This window comes from Salmo salar, chromosome 03 (genome assembly GCF_965601325.2).
Source record: "Salmo salar chromosome 03, fSalSal1, whole genome shotgun sequence".
Lineage (NCBI taxonomy): Eukaryota > Metazoa > Chordata > Actinopteri > Salmoniformes > Salmonidae > Salmo > Salmo salar.
The window spans coordinates 19,208,385-19,220,253 of NC_138293.1; the positions used below are offsets into that span (position 1 = coordinate 19,208,385).

Here is an 11,869-nt window from a genome sequence, read left to right on the forward strand (position 1 = left end):
AAGAATCAACATTTCACAGAATCTACATTTTCCAGCTGGATGTAGGCCTACTGTACTGAGTACATAATCATTGTTTAATAGATAGTTTTCCCTTTGGATATTAACTTCTCTGGGCTAGGTGGGACGTGACCGTCCCACACTATTCAACAGCCAGTGAAATAGCATGGCGCAAATTACAAAACAGCAAAAATCTCATCATTTCATTTTCTCAAACAATCATCTATTTTACACCATTTTAAAGATAAGACTCTCGTTAATCTAACCTCATTGTCCGATTTCAAAAATGCTTTACGGCGAAAGCATAAAATTAGATTATGTTAGGACATAAACTTCACAAGAAAATCCACACAGCCATTTTCCAAGCAAGGACATGCATCACAAAAACCAAAAGTACAGCTAAAATATTCACTAACCTTTGATGATCTTCATCAGATGGCACTCATAGGACTTCATGTTACACAATACATGTATGTTTTGCTCGATAAAGTTCATATTTATATCCAAAAACAGCATTTTACATTGGCGCGTGATGTTCAGGAAATGTATTCCCACCAAAACTCCCGGTGAATGTGCACATCAATTTACAAAAATACTCATCATAAACGTTGATAAAATTTACAACAGTTATTGAAAGAATTATAGATACACTACTCCTTGACGCAACCGCTTTGTCAGATTTCAAAAAGCACATTGTTCAATATTCTGAGTACATAGCTCAGCCATCGAAGCAAGCTATATAGCTACCCGCCAAGTTCTGGCATCAACAAAACTCTGAATTATTATTATAAATATTCTCTTACCATTGCTGATCTTCGTCAGAATGCACTCCGAGGTCTCCTACTTCCACAAGAAATGTTATTTTTGTTCGAAATACTCCATATTTATGTCCAAATACCTCCGTTTTGTTCGTGCGTTCAGATCACTATCCAAAAGCATAACGCAGTACCAGAGACGAAAAGTCAAATAGTTCCATTACCGTTCATAGAAACATGTCAAACGTTGTTTACAATCAATCTTTAGGGTATTTTTAACGTAAAAATGCGATAATATTCCAACCGGACAATAGCGTATTCATTCCAGGAGAAAAAGAAGGAGGGGCGTGCTGGCGTGATCGAGCATCACCAAGCCCTTTGTCCTCAGGCAGTCCCCTTATTGACTGAGCTACTATTCTCTGCCCGGTAACCGGAGAATGATGAAAAAAACGTTCTGAAAGCTGTTGACAGCCAATGGAAGCCTTAGGAAGTGCAACGTGACCCCACAGACACTGTAGTTTCTATAGGGATTCAAAAGAAGAACTACAATTCTCAGATCTCCCACTTCCTGGTTGGATTTTTCTCAGGTTTTTGCCTGCCATATGAGTTCTGTCATACTCACAGACATCATTCAAGCAGTTTTAGAAACTTCAGAGTGTTTTCTATCCAAATCTACTAATAATATGCAAATATTTGACTCTGGGCCCGAGTATTAGGCCGTTTACTCTGGGCACGCTTTTCATCCGAAATCGAAAATACTGCCCCCTATACCTTGACAGGTTAATCAGCAGTACAGTATCATACAGTATGGTGTCATGCTATCTAACAAAACGTGTCACTAGAAACCCAGCTTTTCCAGTGAGTCTGACCTTTGGTCTTGTTTCCACAGCAGACAAAAAATAGCCTGTCTGTGTATGTTGTACGATAAGATATTCCTGACTTTGAAGCCCATGCCAGGTAGGAAACGCTTGATCAATAGGTAGTGTTGTCTAAAATGTGTAGGCCTTATGGCACATTCTGCCAAAGAGAAGAACCATTGGTCACACTGTTTGGCGTTATGGTTTTATTGTGTTGTGTTGAAGCTTAATATGGACTTTGTCAGCAACGATGACTGTAATTATTGGTTAGTGGATTAATCCTATCAAGATAAGTCCTTTGAACAAAACCTAACTCTCAGCTAGTGCTAGCCGTGATCCTTACCTTAACCCTTACTTAAACTTAACTCGTAAATTTCAACTTCAATAGGGTTACATCAGTTGGGATGTCCCAAGGATCCCATTTAGACTTTTCCCTTAACTCTTCCTTGTGGTGTGTAATGGAGGCCAGTGCAGCTATTTGTAGTGTAGGCTGTAGCTCCCCCTTGAGGCTAGTTTATGAAACACCATTTATAAAATGGCTCGGGCAATTCCACTCATTTGACATATTTTCATATTGTTTAAGAGGATTTTTTGATCCTATTAAACAAATTATTGCTAGATTACTTATGATGTGAGTAGAACTGAAATGGAGGGCATCAATCCTGTTTTTATCAATTTGATTGTGCTGTGATTTTGTAGTAATGATGTAGTAATCATATACATTGTATTAGTACATTATGTTGTCTAAATGTTTTCTCTACAAGATTGTAATTGAAATATTAACTAAATTGAATGATAACTTTGATTTGAATTCTGCTGTTGTACTCCGTCACTGTCACTTACTGACCTCACTATCTTCATTCCATAGAAACGTAGAGCCTGCGGTCTCAGCGCAGTAAGACGGAGCGAGGACCAGCCCACTGAGCATGTGCAGCCGTGCTTCCCCAACTCCAGAGAAAGAGTAGCGTTGCCACGACTTTCGCCACTGTCTCCGTTTTCTCACTCACACACTCAGAATTGAGTTTTTCTTCCATTAGTGTAAAATCTCACTGTTCCATTACTTGTTTGATTAGTATGTTGTTTTTCTATCTTGCCTTTTTGTTTTCTTTTTTGTTCTACTTTGTTTCCATGATTTTTAGTTTAAAGAATTCCCATTTCCTATAATGGAAAGTATTCATGAATTTCTCTTCCGGATGTAGGTAGATCATGTGAGTTGTACGTTGTTTTTCCTTTCCTGTGTATAACAAGCAGAGGCACGTGTTGCTTTGCTAGTCAAAGATCTTCATGTCTGAACCGTGTTCAGCAGTGTGATTTCACCCTGTTGAATCGTGGGTCAGAACTTTAACATTTTTTATGTATTTTTTTTTTGTTAAACGTGAAGGTATTATGCAAAGCTGCACTGATCTTTCGTGGCAATTTCACTCTAAGTTTTGTATTACCAGTATGTAGTGAGTCTACTACACGTGGAAGGTAAACTCGGACAAGTCAGGTGACGTGTTGGGCGAGTGTGTGTGAGCTTTAGTGTGTATGACTGAGAATGTGTGTAGATGTTTTGTGTGTGCATGCGACTGTGTGTCTGTAGACATATCGCTTTGAAAAACAATCCCTATTAGCCGTAGTTCTCATTAAGATGTGTTTGAGACTCTTCCTCATTTCATTTTGTTTGTTCCAACTCCTAGTACCTCTCACTGTCTGATATTTCTTAAGTACTGAAAGTGTTTTTGACTCACTCAGACCTCGAGCCACAACAGTGAACATCTTTTTGTATTTCTTAGGATCTATGGGAACACATTTATTTTCCAGCAATGCGAGTTTTATTTTATTTAAACTTTTTTTCGGTCTCTTTTGGACAGTATTTGGGTTGGAAGTAAACTCTCCAAATGGGAGATATGTTGGCGTATGCTATTTTGGTCTGGGGAAAACGGATACAAAAAAAATAGCGGGAGATGAGGGAAGGCCAGGGTCTCCACGTATATGGTCGTAACCCTTAGGTTTAGCTCAGTGTGGATGTAGCTGCTCGGGGGTAATGGTCTGACACAACCCCACCCAGTCTCCTGGTAAAACAGGCCCTCCTGACTGCTGTGCCGTGTGTGTCCCAGGTCCTCCCAATAGGTCTGCCACACACCCACACACACCTGGTCCAACAGGAATCTGATTCATCAAAATTCATAATTCAATACACTTAAACACAAAACAAAAAAGTCTGCGTCAACAATGTTCATAAACTTTTGTTCCATTTCTCTCAAAATCTACAGGTCCACTTTCACTTGTATATTAACTGGCTGTAGCCCAGGGTAAGTGCTTAATTTGGAACAAAGATTTATGAATGTCTGGGATTGTGTAAGATTTTAGCAGACACCAGGAACACATCTTGTTGTTGTCCCTCTGCATGTGTTTCAGTGCAGCACCTAAAACCAACTGTTCAAAGAGAAATGCTGTAGTACATCTAGAATGGAACGTGACCGTGTAACCTGTTAACTCTAATGTCCTAACGACACCCAACTCGAATTTGGCTAGCATTTACTATTGACGTTATTGTCATGAATGTTGTCATTGTTGTTTTTACTACAAGGACGATGCTAGCTGGTGATCTGGACTTGAGGTTGGAGGGTTACGATCATGTTTAATATTTTGAAGGAGTTACGTGTTCAAACTCCTCCGTAATGTTTCTGTGAATTCAAATTGGTGTGTTTTTTTTTTAATCTTTCCATTGTAGCAGTTTTCTGTGCATTGTGGTAATAAGGGGTGTGCCAGACGATATGATGCTGATTTAATGACTGTAGGAAATGCTGCAATGCTCATCTTTTCTGGGGGGGAAACGGTTTGTTTTGACATATAAAACAAATCAAGTGGTTGCAATATAGTTCTTAGGACATATTTTGTCTTTTTTTCTATAACACTAATGGGTATTTTTCTATTCCCTAACACTTTTGAAGTTGATGTGAATTTTTAACGTGGTGTTAATTTTACATTATACAAAACTTTACAAGATAGATATCTGTTCAAGATTTTTAAATAAAAATACACTTTCTAGGATCAAAACTGTTTTTCTTCTGAATTTTAAAGAAAGTGTTCAACTTTTTTCAAAGCCATACGTGAAAGGTGGGGCACAGCTGCTCAGGACAGACTTCATTAACTCCAAGGGAAAGCCATTGCACAACTAGCAATAACAGAAAACATCAGTACAATCTCAAATTGCAGTTCACATATGAACAGAGGTTCACACACAAACAGAAAAACATGTTAGAGGTTTACATAGTATCCTGCTGTATAGGCTAAAAAGTTTTTAAATGATTGTGAAAATGCATCCTGTATGCAGGGTTGGATGACTCACAGTTTCTGTAAATGTTCTGTTGAGGGGCTGCAATAAAAGTTTGGGACAACACCATGGTGTAATTTATTCTAGTCCATCCGTTCACAGGTGCACCTGGAGATTCTCAATCCAAAAGTTCAGGCAGGCCTACTGTTTTATTCTAAAGTAGCCTAACATGGATTATAGGGAAGTATTAAAGGGTATTGTGTGATTTTTATTGCTCCTTATTGCTTCACTTTGAGCAAGTTCATTTTGAATAATTGAATTGTTACATAATCTTATTTTTCAGGCATGCTTATGCTAATTGACGTAGACCTACAGTACTTACACTGCATTCAGAAAGTATTCAGACCCCTTGACTTTTTCCACAATTTGTTATGTTACAGCCTTGTTCTAAAATAGATTTTTAAATAAATGTCCAATCTACACAATACCCCATAATGACAAAGCAAACACAGGTTTTTAGAAATGTTTGCACATGAATAAAAAAATGGAAATATCATATTTACATAAGTATTCAGACGCTTTACTCAGTACTTTGTTGAAGCACCTTTGGCAGCGATTACAGCCTCGAGTCTTCTTGGGTATGACGCTACAAGCTTGGCACACCTGTATTTGGAGTTTCTCCCATTCTCTGCAGATCCTCTCAAGTTCTGTCAGGTTGGATGGGGAGCGTTACTGCACAGCTATTTTCGGGTCTCCAGAGATGTTTGATCGGGTTCAAGTCCGGGCTCTGGGTGGGCCACTCAAGGACATTCAGAGACTTGTCGCAAAGGCACTCCTACGTTGTCTTGGCTGTGTGCTTGGGGTTGTTGGACGGTGAACCTTCGCCCCAGTCTGAGGTCCTTAGTGCTCTGGAGCAGATTTTCATCAAGGATCTCTGTACTTTGCGCCGTTCATCTTTCCCTCAATCCTGACGAGTTTCTCATTCCCTGCCTCTGAAAAACATTCCCAGAGCATGATGTTGCCACCACCATGCTTCACCGTAGGGATGTTGCCATGTTTCCTCCAGAGTTGACACTTGGCATTCAGGCCAAAGAGTTCAATCTTGGTTTCATCAGACCAGAGAATCTTGTTTCTTGTGTTCTGAGAACTATTAGGTGCCTTTTGGCAAACTCCAAGTAGGCCTTTTACTGAGGAGTGGCTTCCGTCTGGCCACTCCACCAATCAGGCCTTTATGGTAGAGTGCTGCAGAGATGGTTATTGTTCTGGAAGGTTTATTGTGTTTATTGTGTGTAGATGGACTATTTATTTTTTTAATCAATTTTAGAATAATGCTGAAACGCAACAAAATGTGGAAAAAGGGAAGGGGTCTGAATACTTTCCGAATGCACTGTACTTATTAGCTAGCATGATAACACAAACACACGACATTTGAAATATTTTTATTCTTTTGGAACTTTTGTGGCCTTTATGGTAATGTTTACAGTAAAAAAAGAATATGGTTTATTTGACTTTTGTTTACTATCTATTTCACTTTCTTTGGCAATGTAAACATATGTTTCCCATGCCAATAAAGCCCTTAAATTGATTTGAATTGAAAACAGAGGCTACAAGCTGCAAAACTCTAAAGATCGCTACTGATAAGCAGATGTAGTCTGGCTGTAGTTTTTCACTATACAAACAAATAGTAAAAACTACCTGATTACTATTGAAAAGCCTGTGTAGTGAAGCTGTAGTGTTTTGACTACTTATTTACTACAAACATCAAGTAGTAAAAGTCTTTACCTAATTACTACTGGAAACACGACTGTTTTCCTACTGAATACTACAAAACTCTACTTGTGTATCTTGAGTAGTATAAAGTACACAATTCTTACAAAACTCTACAAAGTCACCACTGCACAAATAGTTTTTCTATAGTAATTAGGTAGTACTTTTTTCATGAGGGTATACACCTATCTCAAAGGATTGAATAGGTGGAAACAATGTGGTGGAAAACCTCTTCACTGAGTCCACAGGAAAGCTAGGTGGAGCTATAACCACGTTATAGCCGTCCTTTCAGATCCATGTGTCCAGGGGAAGGGGTTAGCAGTTGATTTGGGACTGATAATGTATCCCCTCTCACTAAGACAATAATAGAGTACTTTGGAGTAGATAAAATGGATCCATGTGTCTTTTAAATGAAAAAGGAGAAAAGATAAGGAGAAAATAATCTCTGGAGAATTAAGAGCGCAACAAGTCTTTATGAGGAAAGGAGAGGAAAGGACGGCAACAAGTCTTTATGAGGAAAGGAGAGGAGTGGACAGCAATAAGTCTGATGAAACGATAGAGGGAAAGAGTCCATTTTAACTGGAGATGAAAGGAGGGCAATAGGCCTATAGCATGAGAGGGGAGGAGGAGAAAAGGAGAAGAAAAAGAGGAGAGCAACATGTCTTCAAAGTAGTGGAGCGGCGATGGGTTCCAAACAGCCTGTCCAGTAGCATTCTGTCCCCGTGATATCACAGCTCCACCCCCTCATTACGCACAGGCTCACTGGCAGAGGGGGAGGGAGGAGAGGTAGGGGGTGAGAGAGGGGGAGAGTTGTTTTGTTGGAAGGGGGCTCGGCCAGAGGGGCTCTTTGTGTTATACAGCGATGTGGTTAATCTATAGACCTATCATGGACGTCACAACCCCACCCCTCCTCCTCCTCCTCCCTCGGAGTCCTGGGTGGTTAGGGAAGGGGATGGATGGCGTGAGGAGGGGGGAGGAGATGGAGAGAGGAGGAGGAGGGGTTGATGAGGCTCGGGGGAGGGGATAGGTCATTAGTCAGCATGGTGAAAAGGAGAGCAGCAGGAGATAGGACACACTTTTTCATACTTCTCTCTCCCACTCTCTGTCTCTCTCTTTCTGTCTCTCTGTCTCCCTCTGTCCTCCCTCTCTCTCTGTCCTCCCTCCCTCCCTCTCCCTCTCTGTCCTCCCTCCCTCTCTCTCTCTCCCTCTCTCTCTGTCCTTCCTCCCTCTCCCTCTCTCTCCTCCCTCTCTCTGTCCTCCCTCTCTCTCTCTCCTCTCTCTCTGTCCTCTCTCTCTCTCAGTCCTCTGTCCCTATCTCTCTCTATTTCTCTCTCTCTCACTCTCTCTCTCTCATTCTCCCTCTCTCTCATTCTCCCTCTCTGTCCTCCCTCCCTCCCTCCCTCCCTCCCTCCCTCCCTCCCTCCCTCCCTCCCTCCCTCCCTCCCTCCCCTCTCTTTCTCTCTCTCTCTCTCTCTCTCTCTCTCTCTCTCTCTCTCTCTCTCTCTCTCTATGTCTCTCTATGTCTCTGTCCTCCCTCTCCCAATTCAATTCAAGGGGCTTTATTGCCATGGGAAACATATGTTAACATTGCCAAAGCAAGTGAAGTAGATAATATACAAAAGGGAAATAAAGAATAAAATGGAACAGTAAACATTACACTCACAGAAGTTCCAATATAATAAAAACATTACAAATGTCATATTATGTATATATACAGTGTTGTAGCGATATGTAAATGGTTAAAGTACAAAGGGAAAATAAATACACATAAATATGGGTTGTATTTACAATGGCACACTGTGGGATTTTAACCTAGTAGATATGGGAGTTTATCTGCCATACGGTGGCCTTTCTCAATAGCAAGGCTATGCTCACTGAGTCTGTACATAGTCAAAGCTTTCCTTAATTTTGGGTCAGTCACAGTGGTCAGGTATTCTGCCACTCTGTACTCTCTGTTTAGGGCCACATAGCATTCTAGTTTGCTCTGTTTTTTTGTTAATTCTTTCCAATGTCTCAAGTAATTATCTTTTTGTTTTCTCATGATTTGGTTGGGTCTAATTGTGTTGCTGTCCTGGGGCTCTGTAGGGTCTGTTTGTGCTGTGAAAAAAGCCCCAGGACCAGCTTGCTTAAAGGACTCTTCTCCAGGTTCATCTCTCTGTAGGTGATAGCTTTGTTGTGGAAGGTTTGGGAATCTCTTCCTTTTAGGTGGTTGTAAAATTTAACAGCTCTTTTCTGGGTTTTGATCATTAGCGGGTATTGGCCTAATTCTGCTCTGAATGCATTATTTGGTGTTTTACATTGTACACGGAGGATATTTTTGCAGAATTCTACATGCAGAGTCTCAATTTGGTGTTTTTCCCATTTTGTGAATTCTTGGTTGGTGAGCGGACCCCAGACCTCACGACCATAAAGGGCAATGGGTTCTATAACTGATTCAAGTATTTTTAGCCAGATCCTAATTGGAATGTCGAATTTTATGTTCCTTTTGATGGCATAGAATGCCCTTCTTGCCTTGTCTCTCAGATCGTTCACAGCTTTGTGGAAGTTACCTGTGACGCTGATGTTTAGGCCAAGGTATGTACAGTTTTTTGTGTGCTCTAGGGCAACGGTGTCTAGATGGAATTTGTATTTGTGGTGCTGGCGACTGGACCTTTTTTGGAACACCATTATTTTGGTCTTACTGAGATCTACTGTCAGGGCCCAGGTCTGACAGAATCTGTGCAGAAGATCTAGGTGCTGCTGTAGGACCTCCTTGGTTGGGGACAGAAGTACTAGATCATCAGCAAACAGTTTGACTTCAGATTTTAGTAGGGTGAGACCGGGAGCTGCAGCCTGTTCTAGTACCCTCGACAATTCGTTGATATATATGTTGAAGAGGGTGGGGCTTAAGCTGCATCCCTGTCTCACTCCACGGCCCTGTGGGAAGAAGTGGGTGTGTTTTTTGCCTATTTTAACCGCACACTTGTTGTTTGTGTACATGGATTTCATAATGTCATATGTTTTTCCCCCAACACCACTTTCTATCAATTTGTATAGCAGACCCTCATGCCAAATTGAGTCAAAGGCTTTTTTGAAATCAACAAAAGTCTTTGCCTTTGTTTTGGTTTGTTTGTCAATTAGGGTGTGCAGGGTGAATACGTGGTCTGTCGTACAATAATTTGGTAAAAAGCCAATTTCACATTTCCTCAGTACATTGTTTTCACTAAGGAAATGTCTGCTGTTAATGATAATGCAGAGGATTTTCCCAAGGTTGCTGTTGACGCATATCCCACGATAGTTATTGGGGTCAAATTTGTCTCCACTTTTGTGGATTGGGGTGATCAGTCATTGGTTCCAAATATTGAGGAAGATGCCAGAGTTAAGGATGATGTTAAAGAGTTTTAGTATAGCCAATTGGAATTAGTTGTCTGTATATTTGATCATTTCATTGAGGATACCTTCAACACCACAGGCCTTTTTGGGTTGGAGGGTTTTTATTTTGTCCTGTAGTTCATTCAAGGTAATTGCAGAATCCAGTGGGTTCTGGTAGTTTTTAATAGTTGATTCGAAGATTTGTATTTGATCATGTATACATTTTTCTGTTTGTTCTTTGTTATAGAGCCAAAAAGATTGGAGAAGTGGTTTACCCATACATTTCCATTTTGGATAGATAATTCTTCGTGTTGTTGTTTATTTATTGTCTTCCAATTTTCCCAGAAGTGGTTAGAGTCTATGGATTCTTCAATTACATTGAGCTGATTTCTGACGTGCTGTTCCTTCTTTTTCCATTGTGTATTTCTGTATTGTTTTAGTGATTCACCATAGTGAAGGCGTAGACTCAGGTTTTCTGGGTCTTTATGTTTTTGGTTGGACAGGTTTCTCAATTTCTTTCTTAGGTTTTTGCATTCATCATCAAACCATTTGTCATTGTTGTTCACTTTCTTCGGTTTTCTGTTTGACATTTTTAGATTTGATAGGGAAGTTGAGAGGTCAAATATGCTGTTAAGATTTTCTACTACCAAGTTTACACCTTCACTATTACAGTGGAACGTTTTGTCCAGGAAGTTGTCTAAAAGGGTTTGAATTTGTTGTTGCCTAATAGTTTTTTGGTAGTTTTCCACGCTACATTCCTTCCACCTATAGCATTTCTTAATATTATTCAGTTCCTTTGGCTTTGATGCCTCATGATTGAGTATTGCTCTGTTCAAGTAGACTGTGATTTTGCTGTGTTCTGATAGGGGTGTCAGTGGGCTGACTGTGAATGCTCTGGGTTGAGGTCAGTGATAAAGTAGTCTACAGTACTACTGCCAAGAGATGAGCTATAGGTGTACCTACCATAGGAGTCCCCTCGAAGCCTACCATCGACTACGTACATACCCAGCGTGTGACAGAGCAGCTGGTTATGTTGTCATAGTTGTGCCTAGGTGGGCATATGGGGGAGGGAATGTTGTCACCTCCAGACAGGTGTTTGTCCACCTGTGTGCTGAGGGTGTCAGGTTCTTGTCCAGTTCTGGCATTTAGGTCGCCACAGACTAGTACATGTCCCTGGGCCTGGAAATTATGGATTTCCCCTTCCAGGATGGAGAAGCTGTCTTCATTAAGGTATGTGGATTCTAGTGGGGGGATATAGGTAGCACACAGGAGGACATTTTCTCTGTTAAGATCATTTCCTTTTCAATTTCTAGCCAAATGTCAAATGTTCCTGTTTTGATTAATTTAATGGAGTGAGTTAGGTCTGCTCTATACCAAATTAGCATACCCCCTGAGTCCCTTCCCTGTTTCACACCTGGTAGTTTGGTGGATGGGACTATCAGCTCTCTGTAACCTAGAGGGCAACCAGTGGGTCCGTCTCCTCTATACCACGTTTCTTGTAGAATGACAATGTCTGTATTTCCCATTTCTTTGATGAAGTCCTGGTTCCTGCTCTTTAGACCAAAGTCAGATGACCTCAGGCCTTGGATATTCCAGGATGAGATAGTGAAGGCTTTGTGTTCCATAAAGTGTTCAATGTTGTTGGTCGTGTGGTTTGGCCTCAGGCCAGTAAGTGTGAGTAGAGCCTGCTGAGCATCTGGCACATGCCATTGGCTTGGGCTAGTGTAAGAGTTGGGGTTGGGCCTGATTGCACACTCACGGCCTGGGCGTATGTGTGACTTCCATGTTGAGGCCCTCTTTGTGGCAGTGGGGTACATGGGGTGGGCAGGAGGGGCATAGGTCTGATCTGAGGGGGCCTAAACAGCACCACCATCCACACCCCC

At 41.0% G+C, this 11,869-nt stretch overlaps 1 protein-coding gene across 6 annotated transcripts in view; it reads left to right on the forward strand.

Moving 5' to 3' along the window:
• The window catches only part of LOC106599166 (aspartyl/asparaginyl beta-hydroxylase), a 28,425-nt gene extending 23,431 nt beyond the window's left edge, over positions 1 to 4,994 (forward strand). For all 6 annotated transcript variants that reach the window (XM_082973326.1, XM_082973329.1, XM_082973327.1 and 3 more), the window contains one exon: positions 2,478 to 4,994. In XM_082973326.1, coding sequence (XP_082829452.1) covers positions 2,478 to 2,485 — 8 coding nt within the window. In that variant the 3' untranslated portion in view covers positions 2,486 to 4,994. The remainder of the gene's footprint in view (positions 1 to 2,477) is intronic.
• The last annotated feature ends 6,875 nt before the right edge of the window (positions 4,995 to 11,869 follow it).